The sequence below is a fragment of the Pseudoliparis swirei genome, chromosome 23 (assembly GCF_029220125.1).
Source record: "Pseudoliparis swirei isolate HS2019 ecotype Mariana Trench chromosome 23, NWPU_hadal_v1, whole genome shotgun sequence".
Taxonomy (NCBI): domain Eukaryota; kingdom Metazoa; phylum Chordata; class Actinopteri; order Perciformes; family Liparidae; genus Pseudoliparis; species Pseudoliparis swirei.
The window spans coordinates 1,600,137-1,619,393 of record NC_079410.1 but is presented as its reverse complement, the minus strand read 5'-3'; the positions used below and the strand labels follow the sequence as shown (position 1 = coordinate 1,619,393).

The 19,257-nt window shown below is 43.8% G+C and overlaps 1 protein-coding gene across 5 annotated transcripts; it reads left to right on the top strand.

Moving 5' to 3' along the window:
- The first annotated feature begins 1,746 nt into the window (after nt 1-1,746).
- Nucleotides 1,747-17,593, top strand: atxn2l (ataxin 2-like). 5 transcript variants are annotated; one of them, XM_056406169.1, is made up of 23 exons: nt 1,993-2,101; nt 2,327-2,378; nt 2,921-2,977; nt 6,187-6,258; nt 6,338-6,515; nt 6,853-6,971; nt 8,352-8,443; nt 8,705-8,902; nt 9,017-9,204; nt 9,447-9,530; nt 9,773-9,907; nt 11,402-11,470; nt 11,543-11,604; nt 11,688-11,941; nt 12,051-12,120; nt 12,198-12,359; nt 12,582-12,645; nt 12,721-12,887; nt 13,027-13,150; nt 15,424-15,536; nt 15,614-15,796; nt 16,858-17,020; nt 17,326-17,593. In XM_056406169.1, exons 1-23 carry the CDS (start codon nt 2,085-2,087, stop codon nt 17,382-17,384), a joined length of 2,682 nt encoding a protein of 893 aa, XP_056262144.1. In that variant the 5' UTR covers nt 1,993-2,084; the 3' UTR covers nt 17,385-17,593. The 5 variants fall into 5 exon arrangements, with proteins under 5 accessions (XP_056262143.1, XP_056262141.1, XP_056262140.1 ...); XM_056406168.1 differs by lacking the exon at nt 1,993-2,101 and adding an exon at nt 1,747-1,785 and having other exon boundaries at nt 8,705-9,204; XM_056406166.1 differs by lacking the exon at nt 1,993-2,101 and adding an exon at nt 1,771-1,806 and having other exon boundaries at nt 8,705-9,204.
- The last annotated feature ends 1,664 nt before the right edge of the window (nt 17,594-19,257 follow it).

The following is a 19,257-nucleotide window of genomic DNA, read 5'->3' as shown; positions in this document are numbered from 1 at the left end:
ATATATGTATATATATAATTTAAAAATATATGTATATATATTTATATATGTATACATATATATAAATTATGTATATACGGAAATATGTAAATGTGTGTTTATATGTATACATTTATTTATTATATATGTATATATGTGTGTTTATATATATGTATGTGCATATATACACATATGTGTATATATATACACATAAATATACATGTGTATGTGTGTATATATGTATATAAATACATATATATTTGCTGGTTCTCCGGCTCTCTCGCTCTCTCTCCCGCTCTCTCTTCACGCTGTCTTCTCCTCTCCTCTGTTCAATGGTTACATTTTTTAATAATAATAAAACATTAAAATGAGCAGAAAATGTCAATGAAGACACAATTACTGTTCCACTCGTGCCTTTTCTGTGACGTCATCTTCGTCTTCAGCTTTTCTTTGCTCATGCGTTAGTCTAAACGCCCCGCCCCCAGGCCCATAGCCACGCCCCCTCGTGTTCAGGTCCCCTCAGTTCAGAACTCTTTGTGCCTTCTGTTTGCTGGCACCGTGGCGTCCTGCCTCGTGTGGTGAGTTTGAGGTACTACGTTGATTTAATGACAATATAAATCTAGTGCGACATGCCGTGGCTGTCTTCTTCTTCTTCTTCTTCTTCTTCTTCACTGTAATTATTCTAACGGATGAAAAGATAAATGTTTAATGTGAGATAGTTTGGTGCCTAGAGGGAGAAGAATATACAGTATTGTAGTATTGTTGGGTCACGACAATCACACACGACACACACAACCCACAACACACACAACACACACACAATGAGATGAAGAAAAACAACAACATCTTCGACCAATAAAATGAATAACAACAGAGATCTTGATTCGATGAATAAAACAAATAGATAAAACCTGACAATTAGAAGTAGTTACGGTGTTTTTAGTTTGATATATTTGATCTATGATAACGGAAAAAACTACATTAGCTCTTTATAGTTTAAAGGCCGTAGGGAAGTTTACGGTTCTCCTGTAAACTTATCACAGTTTCATCAACATTTTTATTTTAAAGCTCACGTCGATGTTTTTTAAATTTTATCCACCAGTTTGAAGAAAACCAATCAAACCGTCAGCTGCACGGCGGCTTCTATACATAAATAATGAAGTACATTAACAGCATAAACAAAAGAAACTAAGGATGAGCATGTCGAGTGAATCGGCAGAGTTCTTGATAATTCTCATGATTTGAGATTTGATCCGTTAAATGTTTAAAAACAAATTAAATTATAAACTTTTAAATGCAAATAAAAACAAATATACTCAAATATGCATATGATGATTCCAAGACCAAACATTGTAATTCATGCTGATTGGTTATTTGTTAAAACTACGAACTTGATGCACTATGTTGTGTTAATTGTGTCTGTGTATATTTTCACATATATTTCACGTTTATATCTTTTGGGGGGGGGGGGTGTATTTAAATAAAAAATAGCCTTTTAAAAATCTCATTGTATTACTAATTATGTGGATAAAACGTATCTTTACATAACTGAATTTAATCTTTTTTAGATAATGATTTTATTTCGTAATCTCTAAATCCCAAACTGTTCGGACGTGACCTCTGTGAGGAGAGCCCTGCGGAGGGTGACGGACGTGAAGTGTAAACCAATCAAACGAAAGGTCGAAGGAGATTGGCAGAAGGATCTATCCAATGAGGTTTTAGATTAGGTCAATGGGCGGGATATACGAGGAGTCCGTTCGTTACATCGTCTCGGCGTAGCCCGGCTGTTCCTACCTCCTTGTTCTTGTACGTAGACATTCACACCTCGTGAGTACTTACAGTACTTATAACACGGCTTATTTCAAACACAAGTATTCGTATTTTCAAGTAGAATACACTTTGATGCGTTGCATATTTAAATCGCTCAGCAGCAGCCTGCCCCGCCCGAGTCGACGCGAATCACGTGCTCTCGCATCCCCAGAGCGTTTGAGCGAATCGAGCGCCCCCGCCGCCGTGTTTTGTTGTTTCTCCGGCGGTGTGTCGCGCTCGGCCTGTCAAACCCGTGCGTGACTTTTCGCTGGAACGACGAGACGGGAGCTCCAGGGATGCACATGACTAAAAAGTAGGACCCGAGCACTCGGGCTTTGTTCCCGGCGGCGGGGTTTATAATGTGACGCCGGCGTCGTGTTTCCTCGGCGGTTCGTTTCGTGTCTCCGTCGCTGGAGAAAAAAAACGACGTCCGCGCCGAGCTAGCTCACGTTAGCTTGAGCTAGCTGGCTAGCTGTGTGAGTCGTTTTATTGTTTTACGTCGGTTTCTGTTCGCTAACGGTTGTTTTTTCTTCTACAGGACGAGGAACACAATGAAACCGCCGTCACAGAGCTCCCCTTTAAGCAGCATAGTAAGTAGTGACTGAGGTTAAATATTGTGAAAAGATAACCCTGGTGTTAGCAGGGGCGGGGCCAGGGGCGGGGCCAGGCCGTGTATACACTCAGGGCTTAGCCCGAAGCTACGGGGTGTCCTGGGGGCGGGGCCAGGCCGTGTATACACTCATGGCTGAGCCCAAAGCTAAGGGGGGCGGGGCCATGGGCAACAAAATATAATTAGCTCGTCAATTATATGTTAAGAATATCTAAGTTCTTAAAGTTTTAATAGATTTTTCAAGAACAACAAGATAGACGTGAAGTCAAGTTTCCTCTTGTTGCATAAAATCATTTAAATTAATTATCATAATTTGTACTACTTTTACTATTCTGAGATTCTTGATTTGCTTAAAGCAACAAAACAAAATTAAATAATTTACAAACATATTTAATCTTAAGTCAATAATCAAGCGTTTGCCCTCCACAGACCTCGTCTCAGGGTTGTTGTTATTGAAGGAAGTTTAGAAAACATTTATTTTCCTTAAATCAACAACAACAACATTCTCCCGTGTCCCTGCAGGTGTTTGAAGGCGTCTACAACAATGCCCGAATGCTCCACTTCCTCACTGCCGTCGTGGTGAGTAATATTTAATATCTGGCTCATCACCAACACTACATTTTACTAGATTACATGAACGCATCATCAGACACATTTACCTTCAGCCAGTACTCATGTTCACTGAGTAGAGCCTGAACGCACCATGAGAACCTTATCATGTTCCTTCAGTACTCATGTTCACTGAGCGGAGCCTGAACGCACCATGAGAACCTTATCATGTTCCTTCAGTACTCATGTTCACTGAGCGGAGCCTGAACGCACCATGAGAACCTTATCATGTACCTTCAGTACTCATGTTCACTGAGCAGAGCCTGAACGCACCATGAGAACCTTATCATGTACCTTCAGTACTCATGTTCACTGAGCGGAGCCTGAACGCACCATGAGAACCGCATCATGTTCCTTCGGTACTCATGTTCACTGAGCCGAGCCTGAACGCACCATGAGAACCGCATCATGTACCTTCAGTACTCATGTTCACTGAGCGGAGCCTGAACGCACCATGAGAACCGCATCATGTACCTTCAGTACTCATGTTCACTGAGCGGAGCCTGAACGCACCATGAGAACCGCATCATGTACCTTCAATTCAGTTTATTTGTATAGCCCAATTTCACAAATTACAAATTAGTCTCGGAGTGCTTTACAATCTGTACACATAGACATCCCTGCCCCAAAACCTCACATTGGACCAGGAAAAACTCCCAAATAACCCTTCAGGGGAAAAAAAAGGGAAGAAACCTTCAGGAGAGAACAGAGGAGGATCCCTCTCCAGGATGGACAGAACAATAGATGTCATGTGACCAGAAGGACAGATTTAGAGTTAAAATACATTCAATGAATATGACAGAGTGTATGAATAGTTCATAGTAGGCATATTCCACGATGGAGACCTCCACGATCCATCAGGCAGATGGCGGTGGGGAGGAGGAGTGGGCGGAGTCTCAACAGTGGGCGGAGTCTCAACAGGACAGTGGCGTAGTCAGGAGCAGGAATTCCACGACCCAGACCTCGATGATCCATCAGCAGATAGGATCTATGCCGTCTCATAGGGTCCGATGACCCCATGAGACGTGAAGTCACAAGGACTCCCGGGAGAAAGCAGAGTTAGTAACGTGTGATTGAGAGATGAAAATTCATCCTTAAGGAGAGGAAAAAAGAGGAGATAGGAGCTCAGTGTATCCTAAACGTCCCCCGGCAGCTATAAGCCTATAGCAGCATATCAAGGAGCTGGACCAGGTGAACCTGATTCAGCCCTAACTATAAGCTCTGTCAAAGAGGAAGGTCTTAAGTCTACTCTTAAACGAGGTGACTGTGTCTGCCTCCCGGACTGAAGGTGGAAGCTGGTTCCATAAAAGAGGAGCTTGATAACAAAAGGCTCTGGCTCCCATTCTACTTTTTAAGACTCTAGGAACTACAAGTAGTCCCGCATTTAGTGAGCGTAGCTCTCTAGTGGGGCAATATGGTACTACAAGCTCCTTAAGATATGATGGTGCATCACCAATCAAGGCTTTGTACGTTAAGAGAAGAATTTTAAAAGTGATTCTTGATTTTACTGGGAGCCAGTGCAGAGCAGCTAGTGCAGGAGTGATGTGATCTCTTTTCTTAGTTTAGTGAGAACACGAGCTGCAGCATTCTGGATCAACTGGAGGGACCTAAGAGACTTATAGAGCAGCCTGATAAAAAGGAGTTGACTATAGAGACTTATAGAGCAGCCTGATAATAAGGAGTTGACTATAGAGACTTATAGAGCAGCCTGATAATAAGGAGTTGACTATAGAGACTTATAGAGCAGCCTGATAATAAGGAGTTGACTATAGAGACTTATAGAGCAGCCTGATAATAAGGAGTTGATCTAAGAGACTTATAGAGCAGCCTGATAATAAGGAGTTGACTATAGAGACTTATAGAGCAGCCTGATAATAAGGAGTTGACCTAAGAGACTTATAGAGCAGCCTGATAATAAGGAGTTGACTATAGAGACTTATAGAGCAGCCTGATAATAAGGAGTTGACTATAGAGACTTATAGAGCAGCCTGATAATAAGGAGTTGACCTAAGAGACTCATAGAGCAGCCTGATAATAAGGAGTTGACTATAGAGACTTATAGAGCAGCCTGATAATAAGGAGTTGACTATAGAGACTTATAGAGCAGCCTGATAATAAGGAGTTGATCTAAGAGACTTATAGAGCAGCCTGATAATAAGGAGTTGACTATAGAGACTTATAGAGCAGCCTGATAATAAGGAGTTGACCTAAGAGACTTATAGAGCAGCCTGATAATAAGGAGTTGACCTAAGAGACTTATAGAGCAGCCTGATAATAAGGAGTTGCAGTAATCCAGTCTCGAAGTAACGAACGCGTGAACCAATTTTTTTGCATCTTTTTGAGACAAGATGTGCCTGATTTTTGAAATATTACGTAGATGAAAGAATGCAGTCCTTGAGATGTGCTTTACGTGGAGTTAAAGGACAAGTCCCGATCAAAGATAACGCCAAGATTCTTTACAGTGGTGTTGGATGCCAGGGCAATGCCGTCTACAGAATCCACATCACCAGATAATTGATCTCTGAGGTGCTCAGGGCCGATTAAAATTACTTCGGTTTTGTCTGAGTTTAACAATAAGAAGTTGCAGGTCATCCATGTTTTTATGTCTTTAAGACATGCTTGAATTTTACCGAGTTCAGTCCTCATGTTCACTGAGCAGAGCCTGAACGCACCATGAGAACCTTATCATGTACCTTCAGTACTCGTGTTCACTGAGCAGAGCCTGAACGCACCATGAGAACCTTATCATGTACCTTCAGTCCTCATGTTCACTGAGCAGAGCCTGAATGCACCATGAGAACCTTATCATGTACCTTCAGTACTCATGTTCACTGAGCGGAGCCTGAACGCACCATGAGAACCTTATCATGTTCCTTCAGTACTCATGTTCACTGAGCAGAGCCTGAATGCACCATGAGAACCTTATCATGTTCCTTCAGTACTCATGTTCACTGAGCGGAGCCTGAACGCACCATGAGAACCTTATCATGTTCCTTCAGTACTCATGTTCACTGAGCAGAGCCTGAACGCACCATGAGAACCTTATCATGTTCCTTCAGTACTCATGTTCACTGAGCGGAGCCTGAACGCACCATGAGAACCTTATCATGTTCCTTCAGTACTCATGTTCACTGAGCAGAGCCTGAACGCACCATGAGAACCGCATCATGTTCCTTCAGGGCTCCACCTGTGACGTGAGGGTGAAGAACGGAGCCGCGTACGAAGGAATCTTCAAGACTTTGAGCTCTCAGGTAAATAAAAAAGCACCAAAACCTCCTGACCAGAACTCAGCTGGAGTATTGATCCGGTTCCTCTTGTGTCCGCTGCCAGTGTGAGCTGGCTGTGGACGCTGTGCACAAACAGAGCGATGGAGGAGGAGAGGAGGAGGAGGAAGGAGGCCAGTCCTCTCCTCCCAAGATTGAGGACATCACCGACATGATGATCTTCAGCCCCGGTGACCTGGTCACCATGACGTGCCGCGACGTGGACCTGAACTTCGCCGTCAGAGGTGACGAGAACCTCCAAATGATCTCAATACGTCAATAACAGTATTGATCAGTAGTGATCACCTCATCGCATCCTAGTTATACAAGAGATAAATACTCTACAGGAACATACAGGGAGCTTCATACCGTGAATTAATCACAACGTCAAATTCATCACGACGTCATGATGAACGATGACGCCATGATTAAACTATGACGTCATCATGACGTCATAGTTCATGACGTCGCTGAGGAGATTTTAAATGAGACGCGTAGAATAAAATATTGAGGAAAGAAAGCTGAATCTGTCAATAACCGTGTATTCATGAATCAATAATCAATAATCACGTTCCCGTTCAGACACGTTCACGGACACGTCCATCAGCTCGTCACGCGTGAACGGAGAAAACCGAGAGAAAGTTCTCCAGAGGTGGGACGGGAACGGGAACGGAGAGAACTTTGAGCTGGAGGCGGACACGGTGAGACACACAGAGACACACACACAGAGACACAGACACACGCACACAGAGACACACACACACACACACACACACACTTACTGTAAATATTGTGTTGTTTTTTATTTGTAAATAGTGTGTACTTGTTGCCCTTGCACATTCCTGCTGAGCATTGCCACTTTCATTTCACTGCACACCCTGTGTGTGTATGTGACAAATAAAACATCTTGAATCTTGAATCTTGAAAACACACAGAGACACACAGACAGAGACACACACACACAGAGACACACACACAGAGACACAGACACACACACACACACAGACACACACAGACACACACACACACAGAGACACACACACACACACACACACACACACAGAGACACACACACAGAGACACAGACACACACACACAGCGACACACAGACACACACACACAGAGACACACACACACACACACAGAGACACACACAGAGACACACACACAGAGACACAGACACACACACGCACACACATAGAGACACACACACAGACACACACACACAGAGACACAGACACACACACAGACACACAGAGACACACACAGAGACACAGACACACACACACACACACACACAGACACACACACAGAGACAAAGAGACACACACACACACACACAGAGACACAGACACACACACACAGAGACACAGACACACACACACACACACACACAGAGACACACACACACACACACACAGAGACACAGACACACACACACACACACACAGAGACAGACACACACAGACACACAGAGACACACACACAGAGAGACAGAGACACACACACACAAACACACAGACATAGACACACACAGAGACACACACACACACACACACACACACACACACACACAGAGACACACACAGAGACACAGACACACACACACACACACACACACACAGACACACATAGACACACACACACACAGACACACACACACAGACACACACACACACACAGAGACACAGACACACACAGACACACAGAGACACACACACACATAGACACACACAGACACACAGACACACACACGCACATAGACACACACACAGAGACACAGACACACACACACAGAGACACAGACACAGACACACAAAGAGACACACACAGACACACACAGACACACACACACACAGACACAGACACACAGAGACACAGACACACACACAGAGACACACACAGACACACACAGACACACACAGACACACACACACAGAGACACAGACACACACACAGAGACACAGACACACACAGACACACACACACACACACAGACACAGACACACACACAGAGACACACACAGACACACACAGACACACACACACACCCGTCCTTCACGCCTGCCTCTCGCCTCCAGTCCAACGGTTGGGACGCTAACGAGATGTTCAAGTTCAACGAGGAGACGTACGGCGTGAAGTCCACATACGACGCCAGCCTCTCCATGTACACGTGAGTCCCTCTGGTCAGCTGACCTCTGACCTCTAGCTGACCTCTGACCCCTGTGACCTCCACATAATCACGGTCTTAAAGGGCTCCCAGTCTTCCTCCGTGGTCCCGTTAAAACTACTTCTGCCCCTGAAGGAGTTCTACTCACATTGAAGTTATTCATATTTTATAGTTCTTAAGTCCTAAAGTTCTTTAGATATAAAGTTCAGCTTTTACTTTTCTTCTTATTTTCATTCACAAAGTCCCGACGGTATTTTTTCCCAGCATGCCTCTGGAGAAGGGGACCTCCGAGGTGTTCCGGCAGCGCGAGGCGCGCGCCGCCCGGCTGGCCAATGAGATCGAGGGCAGCCTGCAGTACCGCCGCAGGGTCTCCCTGGAGAACGACGAGGGGCGCAGCGAGGAGGACAAGTACAGCTCGGTGGTCCGGGAGGAGCGGGCCGGGCCCGGGGCCACGAGCAGCAGGCGAGTCCTGGTCCAGAGGAGGCCTCACGACCTCCTGGTGCTGCTGCTGGCTAACGAGACACGCTGCTTTATTCTTTACTCCTCCCCCTCCTCCTCCTCCTCCTCCTCCTCCAGGGAGGGGAAGTACATCCCTCTCCCTCAGCGGGCGAGAGAGATCGGGCTGTCGGGCAGAACCGGAGCGTCGGGTCGCACGCCGCCGCCGCCGTTCTCTCGTCACGCGGCGCCGGGCTCTGAGCGCAGCAGCCCGCCGCGCTCGCTCCACGCCGCCGACGGCGCCGCACCGCGCTCGGCCGTCAACGGAGGTACGGAGGAGAAGTTGTTGATGTTTTATTTTAATTGACGTTTCTCATGAGAAACTTGAACGCGTAAAACGTGTTTTTCTTCCACAGGAAGTCGTCTTCAATGTTTTAATGTTCAGTCAGTTTCTCTTTTTTCTTTTCCAACTATTTTTTTATTGCCGTCAAAACTTTTACGAACCGTAACTTAATCTATCAATCGATGTATTGATCACACTCATAACATGTTATTGTTGTTTGTGTCTCAGTCACGTCCAGAACTTCCCCCAAAACCCAGAGACTGCAGAGCAGCAGGACCCTGAGGACCCCCAACACCCAGACCTCCTCCACAGGTAGGCCCTCTAGACCGGATCAATACTAGTGCCTGATCAATACCCTGATCAATACTAGTACCTGATCAATACCCTGATCAATACAAGTACCTGATCAATACCCTGATCAATACTAGCACCATTATTGATCATCATGTACTAGTATTTATAAGGTGCTAGTATTGATCAGGTACCAGTATTGATAAGATGCTAGTATTGATCAGGTACTTGTATTGATTACTTATTAACCCCTCCTCCTCCAGTCTCTCGGGCTCCTAAAGCCGATGCCCCCCTGGACCTACTTCCTGTGGGCGGGCCCGTGTTCTTGGACTCCTCGTCCGTTGCCGTGGCCACCGGCTCCAAATCCTCCGGGCTGACGCCCCTCTTCCCCATCGATGGTACGACAACAACAATAACAACAACAACAACCAGTCGAGTTGTTTGAGAAGAAATAAGAGAAAATATATTTCAGAATTAATTATTATTCAACAAGAATAACAAAAGAATGTGAATAAAACATCATTAACTAGAATGGGCACTCGGTAGAGCGCATACCTTCGCATATCACAAGATTGGGCATTGAATTATGAACATTTTGGCATTAGTTGCATGCCAATTGGACAAAAATGTATCGTGCTATGGTAAAAAAACGATTTTGACCTTTCCATGACCTTGACCTTTGACCCGATTGATCCCAAAATCTAATCAAATGGTCCCCGGATAATAACCAATCATCCCACCAAATTCCATGTGATTCAAGAAGATTTGACCTGTTCATGACCTTTGACCTTGCCCTTTGACCCAATCGATCCCAAAATCTAATCAACTGGTCCCCGGATAATAAACAATCATCCCACCAAATTTCATGCGATTCGGTTCAATCCTTTTTGAGTTCTGCGAAAGATTTTGACCTGTTCATGACCTTTGACCTTGACCTTTGACCCGATCGATCCCAAAATCTAATCAACTGGTCCCCGGATAATAAACAATCATCCCACCAAATTTCATGCGATTCGGTTCAATACTTATTGAGTTTTGCGAATAACACGCATACAAATAAATAAATAAATACACGGCGATCAAAACATAACCTTCCGGCATTTTCAATGCGAAGGTAAATATTATAAAACTACTAGACTAGCATAGGAAATACACATTATATATTAATAAATAAACATATTATATAAATAAATACACATATTATATTAATAAATACTAGTGCTGTGAAAAACAACGCGTTAATTAAATTACAGGTTTAATTCGTTTTTGTTTTTTTACGCATTTAACGCATGCGCAGAATGAGCTTCCAGTCCGTCTGTTGTTGGTCGTCTCTCCAGCAGCGTGTCATTCTGTCTCTTGTGTCGCGTTAACACGACTCAGAGCTCCGTCTCGCGCGCCGCAGAGCTCGGATGCCGGCGTGTGCGCGCACATCGGGACGAAAAAAAGTCATTTGTACCCCCCCCCCCCCCCCGTCCACAACTCTTCTCGGAGCTCTTGCCTGTCTTGAGAGCCCTGTTAACGTATATATGTGATTAATCATGATTAATCCACAGAAACCTGTGATTAACCTGATTAAAAATTTTAATCGTTTCACAGCCCTAATAAATACACATATTATATTAATAAATACACATATATGAATAAATACACACATTATATTAATAAATACACATATATCCATAAATAGACATATATAAATAAATACACATATTATATTAATAAATACACATATATTCATAAACACACATATTAATAAATAAATATAATTATAATATATGAAATATATATATTAATAACATATTATATTACTAATATGAAATATAAATGTAAAACTAAAAATGGACAAGAAAAGGATTAATAAAACCAAATTATCCTGTGACGTTTCCTCCCAGTGAACGAGATCCTGAGCACGGCGGCGAAGGAGCGGACCGAAGGTCTGTCTGAGGGGAAGCCCTGCAAAGGTAACCAGGAAACTCCGTTAGTGGCGCCCGGCCGTTCGCCGCTGCTTCTAACTCTGAGCTCTCGGTCTGCAGCTCCCACGGTGCAGCAGAGGAACCAGCTGGAGGAGCTGCGCAAGTTCGGCAAGGAGTTCAGGGTGAGCCGGTGGGGTCAGAGGGGTCAGAGGTCACCCGTTTAAATGCTGTATTGAACACGTCTCCACCTCTTCCCGCCTCTCAGCTGCAGCCCACCTCCTCTCCGTCAGCGAGCCCGGCCTCTGCAGACCCTCCTCCGCTCAGCTCCGCCTCCTCCTCTTCCTCCTCCTCCCCCGCGCCGCCGCCCAAACCCGGCACCTCCTCTGCCCAAGACCTGCAGCAAGTGGCGGAGGTCGGCCCGACCTTCACGGCCCCAGGGTCCTTCGGGCCGGAGGGTCAGCGGTCCGGGCCGAGCCCCGGCGGCGAAGACGGCGAGCGGCCCGAGGCTGCAGCGACAGCGTGAGTAGTGACCCAGGGGCATGCTGGGTAGTGACTTTGGTCTTCATAAACATGGATGTTGCTCCGTTGTCGTTGTTGATGTGTTTTTGTTGTTCTGTTGTTCTTCCAGGCAAGTGAAAAACTCCACGTTGAATCCAAATGCGAAAGAATTCCTCCCCATCAAAGTGAACATCATCCAGGTTCCTTTCTTTGACCTTTGACCTTTAACCTTTGACCTTTCATGCAGAGTCACGTCTTTATATAACTGTGTTGACAGAAGCCTCCGCCGACGCCCACTCCTCCACGGCCGACGCCCCCCAGCCCCTCATTGGTCCTGGCTCATCCAGGGCAACCAGGAGGCGGAGCCATCTACAGCAACCCACCTGGACACTACCTGTCCTACGTCTCCCCGCTCCACCTGCAGGGCCACCAGATGCAGGTCAGGGTCCCCTAGAACTTTAGAGAATATATATATATATATAATTATATATGTACATAATATTATATTATAATTATATTATATGATTGTTATTTATATATTATATAATTATATATAAAGAATATATATAATATATTATAATCATTATTATATTATTATTTATATATTATAATATATACAGAATATTTTATATTTACATTTGTACCTGTTGTCACTCTTCAGGCTCCTCAGATGTATCAGTACACGATGTCGACTGTCAACCAGGGAAAATTCCCCAGAGCCAAAGGTACACACACACACACACACACACACACACACACAGCAGCTGATCACACAGCTAATGAGAGGGTGCTGTGTTCAGGCCCGGTGGTGGGCCAGCGTCCGGAGCACCACGCCTCTCAGGCCTCCTCCATGATCTCAGCTGCAGCCTCGGCGGCGGGACCCCCCCTGGTGGCCTCGCCGTACCCCCAGTCCTACCTGCAGTACGGTCAGATGATCCAGGCCCTGCCCACCCACTTCCACGGACAGGTACCGTGTTCAGATGCATCTTAACCATCAATCGTGCTTCATGAGTTAAAGCTCCATTCTCTCTCCTGACCACCAGGGGGCAACTCCTCTGGTTGATTATATATGTATATTTAGTACACTTCTCTGACTCCTTCTCCAGCCCGTGTACTCGATGCTCCAGGGGGGAGCCAGGATGCTGACCTCCGGTGCCCCCCCCCAGCAGATGGGTCCTCCGGGCCCCCAGTACCCCGGCCAGGCTGAGGGCCAACAACAGGCCATATATGGTAAGCACGACCATTCTTCCTCCTTCAAGGAAACACATTTTAATCCGTTAAAAAAAGACAATATTAAAGCTTCTAAAGTTAATGGTGACATATTTCTAAAGTAAAAATTAAATATTTAAAAAACATATATATTTAAATATATATATATTTAAACAAATATATATATATATATATATATATAAACTAGGGCTGTCAGCGTTAATGCGTTAATCTATGCGATTAATTTGGCCGCGTTTACGCACTAAATATTTTAACGCAATTAACGCAACTTTGTTTACTTCCGGTGTTCGTTGAAGTTTTTTCACTCCCCTGAGTGTCAAACCGCGGCAGTACGGTTTAACACTGTTTCCGCTTTTAAAACAATTATTTCTCCACGAAAATAAGGAGCAGAAATCAGTTTAAACTCGTGGATGAATCAGTCGGGTTTCCTCCTGCTCCTCCTTCCTCCCGTCTCCCCCTCTGATACACAGAGGAACGGAGGGGCGACGTGTCGGGGGACGCGGCGCGGAAAGAACTCGTCACACGAAACCTTCACCGTGATTTGTCAATCCGTTTGTCTGTCAACATTTTGCGAAAAAAACAACCAGTAAATCACAAAGGACCTCCCACCTCACAGGTGAGGCTCATTAGCAGCCTGTCAGTCAGAGAGCAGAGAACACGGCACCAGGACATCTGGAATGTTTGATGTAGAACACGTGGGGGTGTGTCACATGAAAACGCCTTTAAAAGGTGAATTTACATTTTTTTGTAAAATGGAGAACATGCCCCCAGCCTCCAGAGGGTTAACGTGACATATGTGAATGTCAGTCAGTCACCAAGGCCACTGGTTCTGCTGTTCAGTGTTAAAGATGACAGGACCAATGGGGTCTCAATATACTTCTTTTTTTTTTACTAATCTGGATGTTTCACTGAAGAAACAATTTATCATCCACAATATTAAATACCTCGCTGGCACTTTATAGGTAGGAGCCTCTTTGAAAACACAGCTCTGTGTGAAGTTTTGTTTTTAAAAAGAAGAGAAAAAAACTTTTCGTCGCGATTAATGAATTTCAAAATGTGAGATTAATTAGTTAATTTTTTTTAATCGATTGACAGCCCTTATATGAACATATAGATATTTTTATAGAGATATTTAAAAAATATATATTTATTTAAAAAATATATATTAAAAACATCTATTTATAAAAAAATCCTAATATATAGATATTAAAAATATATATATTTTGTAATATATATTCTTTAAATATATGTATTTTTGTTACATATATTCATATGTATAAATATATTTTATATATATATGTATATACATATATTTTATATATATATAGATAATATATATATATTTAGAAAAATACATTTATATATTTTCAAAAAAGAATTTAATGATAGATATGTTCTAAATATATACAGGACTGTCTCAGAAAATTAGAATATTGTGATGAAGTTCTTTATTTTCTGTAATGCAATTAAAAAAACAAAAATGTCATGCATTCTGGATTCATTACATATCAACTGAAATATTGCAAGCCTTTTATTCTTTTAATATTGCTGATTATGGCTTACAGCTTAAGAAAACTCAAATATCCTATCTCTAAATATTAGAATATCATGAAAAAGTATACTAGTAGGGTATTAAACAAATCACTTGAATTGTCTAATTAACTCGAAACACCTGCAAGGGTTTCCTGAGCCTTGACAAACACTCAGCTGTTATAAATCTTTTTTTTAACTTAGTCTGAGGAAATATTAAAATGTTATGAGATAGGATTTTAGAGTTTTCTTAAGCTGTAAGCCATAATCAGCAATATTAAAAGAATAAAAGGCTTGCAATATTTCAGTTGATTTGTAATGAATCCAGAATGCATGACATTTTTGTTTTTTTAATCGCATTACAGAAAATAAAGAACTTTATCACAATATTCTAATTTTCTGAGACAGTCCTGTATATTTATATATATAAATTTAAAAAAAATATTATATTTTTTACATATATATATGTCAAATTTAATAATATGACATTTGAAACTGACTTGAGGTCTGAAGACATGAGAGTATACAAAATATTAAAAAGAAGTGAAACTCTTATATAAGATAATAATTAAAACTTTGCATCACCTACATTTCTACTCTATTATATAATAAATAAATATAGTTTCATACAAAGTTCCAGTAAACATCAGATGAAATAAAACTTTATTATCAGAAGTGAACATTTAACAGAGCTGCAGAGATGTGGCTCTAGAGGTTCTGACCCGATACGGTTCCCCCTTCAGCCCAGTCCTTCTCCCACCACTCGGGGGCGCTGCACCACCCTCAGCCCTCCAGCACCCCCACTGGGAACCAGCCGCCCCCCCAGCACTCGGCTCCCAGTCCGGGACACAACCAGGTACCCGTTAGCTCCCCGTGTGGTTCTGGCTCCGGCCCAGAGCCTCCTCGGTGACCCGGTCTCGTGTCGCCCCTCAGCCCGGCCCGGCAGGGCCTCAGCCTCAGTCCATGTTCCACTCTGGAGGTCTGCAGAACCCGGCGCCGCCCGGCCTACCGCCGGGCCACAGCGCCCCCCAGGCCTCCTACAGCATGCAGGGCTACGGCCTCCCGGGGCACCAGCCTCTGGCCCACGGCTTCCCCTCCATCAGCCAGCTCACGCAGGTAGGGCCCTTTCCCACGGTCCTCGAACGCATCGCGGCGGCATGTTACAAATGTGACGTCTTTTAAAATCTCTCAAAGAAACATTTTAGATTCTGTAAATACATCAAATTCTGCAGTACAAGTACCACAAGTACTGCTGTCTGTGGTACTTGTTGTACTTGTGGTACTTGTAGTATATGTGGTACTTGTAGTATATGTGGTACTTGTACTTGTTGTATATGTGGTACTTGTAGTATCTGTGGTACTTGTAGTATATGTGGTACTTGTACTTGTAGTATATGTGGTACTTGTAGTATATGTGGTACTTGTACTTGTAGTATATGTGGTACTTGTAGTATATGTGGTACTTGTAGCGGCTGTAGCTCAGTGGGGTAAGAGGGCCGTCCCTCAACCGCAAGGTCGTGGGTTCGATCCCCGCTCTCCCCATTAGCTGCAAGTGGAAGTGTCCTTGAGCAAGGCACTGAACCCCCAGTTGCTTCCCGGGCGCTTCACCGCAGCCCACTGCTCCTTAATAACTAAGGATGGGTTAAATGCAGAGAACTAATTTCCCCTTGGGGATTAATAAAAGTGTGTATTTTTTTTATTTATTATTTATATGTGGTACTTGTACTTGTAGTATATGTGGTACTTGTGATACTTGTAGTATCTGTGGTACTTGTAGTATATGTGATACTTGTACTTGTAGTATATGTGGTACTTGTACTTGTAGTATCTGTGGTACTTGTAATATATGTGGTACTTGTAGTATGTGTGGTACTTGTAGTATATGTGGTACTTGTACTTGTAGTATATGTGGTACTTGTAGTATATGTGGTACTTGTACTTGTAGTATCTGTGGTACTTGTAGTATATGTGGTACTTGTACTTGTAGTATATGTTGTACTTGTAGTATATGTGGTACTTGTAGTATATGTGGTCCTTGTAGTACATGTGGTACTTGTAGTATATGTGGTCCTTGTACTTGTAGTATATGTGGTACTTGTAGTATCTGTGGTACTTGTAGTATATGTGGTACTTGTAGTATCTGTGGTCCTGGCAGTACAGGTGTGATTGCGTTGCAGGCCCACGTTGCCGGCGGTCTCTCTGGTCCGCATCACTCTGGGGGTCACGGCCTGCCGCCCGTCATGCTGCACTACGTCTCCCCCCAGCAGGGGGCTGGCGCCAACCCCCAACACGGCCCCCAGCAGGGGGCGCCGCAGCACTTCTACATCGGACACCCACAAGGTACAGGACCCCCTGGACACACTGCCCTCTACAGGCAGACAGCACAACTACAGTCAGGATTATTTAAATGAATTTGACTTGAAAGCAATGAAAGATTAGTTTGTGGTATTTGTATATTTGTACTAAGAAGTACTACCTTACCATCCTATGGCTTTTCAAGAAATACTATGTGTTTATGACAGAATCTTTTTTCTGTAACATTAAACTTTTACATTTCTATGAAACGCGACCATTTCCTACCAAGTTGTAAATCATAAAGTTATTTCTCTGAATAAGATTCATAAAGAATATTTAATGTGTTGCAGCTCTTCAGGTCCAGGCTCACCCGACCCAGCAGCTGTCCTTCCACCCGTCTGCCAACTGAACCCCCCCCCCCCTATCTGGCTCCACCCCCTTTACTGAAATAAACCACGAGTAAACGATAACCCGAAGCAGTTGTAACATTCCCCACAGGAAGCAAACGCATCGCCACGTTTTAAATGTAAATAGAACGTTTTCTGGACAGGAAAGATTTCTCTTTTTGTCCTTTTGCAGACGGAACCAGTTCATTAATAAAACCACTGAACCAAAACCGCTCAGGGCACTGTGGTTATTCTACACATCGCTACCGGCCCTTTAAGTGAGTGGTTATTCTACACATCGCTACCGGCCTTTTAAGTGAGTGGTTATTCTACACATCGCTACCGGCCCTTTAAGTGAGTGGTTATTCTACACATCGCTACCGGCCTTTTAAGTGAGTGGTTATTCTACACATCGCTACCGGCCCTTTAAGTGAGTGGTTATTCTACACATCGCTACCGGCCCTTTAAGTGAGTGGTTATTCTACACATCGCTACCGGCCCTTTAAGTGAGTGGTTATTCTACACATCGCTACCGCCCTTTAAGTGAGTGGTTATTCTACATCGCTACGGCCTTTAAGTGAGTGGTTATTCTACACATCGCTACCGGCCCTTTAAGTGAGTGGTTATTCTACACATCGCTACCGCCCTTTAAGTGAGTGGTTATTCTATACATCGCTACCGGCCCTTTAAGTGAGTGGTTATTCTACACATCGCTACCGGCCCTTTAAGTGAGTGGTTATTCTACACATCGCTACCGGCCCTTTAAGTGAGTGGTTATTCTACACATCGCTACCGGCCCTTTAAGTGAGTGGTTATTCTACACATCGCCATCGGCCCTTTAAGTGAGTGGTTATTCTACACATCGCTACCGGCCCTTTAAGTGAGTGGTTATTCTACACATCGCTACCGGCCCTTTAAGTGAGTGGTTATTCTACACATCGCTACCGGCCTTTTAAGTGAGTGGTTATTCTACACATCGCTACTGGCCCTTTAAGTGAGTGGTTATTCTACACATCGCTACCGGCCCTTTAAGTGAGTGGTTATTCTACACATCGCTACCGGCCCTTTAAGTGAGTGGTTATTCTACACATCGCTACCGGCCCTTTAAGTGAGTGGTTATTCTACATATCGGCCGGCTCTTTAAGTGAGTGGTTATTCTACACATCGCTACCGGCCCTTTAAGTGAGTGGTTATTCTACACATCGCTACCGGCCCTTTAAGTGAGTGGTTATTCTACACATCGCTACCGGCCCTTTAAGTGAGTGGTTATTCTACACATCGCTACCGGCCTTTTAAGTGAGTGGTTATTCTACACATCGCTACCGGCCCTTTAAGTGAGTGGTTATTCTACACATCGCTACCGGCCTTTTAAGTGAGTGGTTATTCTACACATCGCTACCGGCCCTTTAAGTGAGTGGTTATTCTACACATCGCTACCGGCCCTTTAAGTGAGTGGTTATTCTACACATCGCTACCGGCCCTTTAAGTGAGTGGTTATTCTACACATCGCTACTGGCCCTTTAAGTGAGTGGTTATTCTACACATCGCTACTGGCCCTTTAAGTGAGTGGTTATTCTACACATCGCTACCGGCCCTTTAAGTGAGTGGTTATTCTACACATCGCTACCGGCCCTTTAATATTATATAGACGGACGGCGTTTCTCAATCAGCGTACTTGTGCGTACTTTCCTCTACTTGTGTACTTCTCTGTACTTGTGTACTTTCCTCTACTTGTGTACTTCTCTGTACTTCTCTGTACTTGTGTACTTTCCTCTACTTGTGTACTTCTCTGTGTACTTTCCTCTACTTGTGTACTTCTCTGTACTTGTGTACTTTCCTCTACTTGTGTACTTCTCTGTACTTGTGTACTTTCCTCTCCTTGTGTACTTCTCTGTA

Bases quoted from the DNA above. Each gene is read 5' to 3' on its own strand.
- atxn2l (XM_056406164.1), top strand. The intron at 6,516-6,852 runs GTGACGAGAACC...GTTCCCGTTCAG, and splicing joins CCTGAACTTCGCCGTCAGAG to ACACGTTCACGGACACGTCC. The intron at 11,942-12,050 runs GTGAGTAGTGAC...TTGTTCTTCCAG, and splicing joins CCCGAGGCTGCAGCGACAGC to GCAAGTGAAAAACTCCACGT.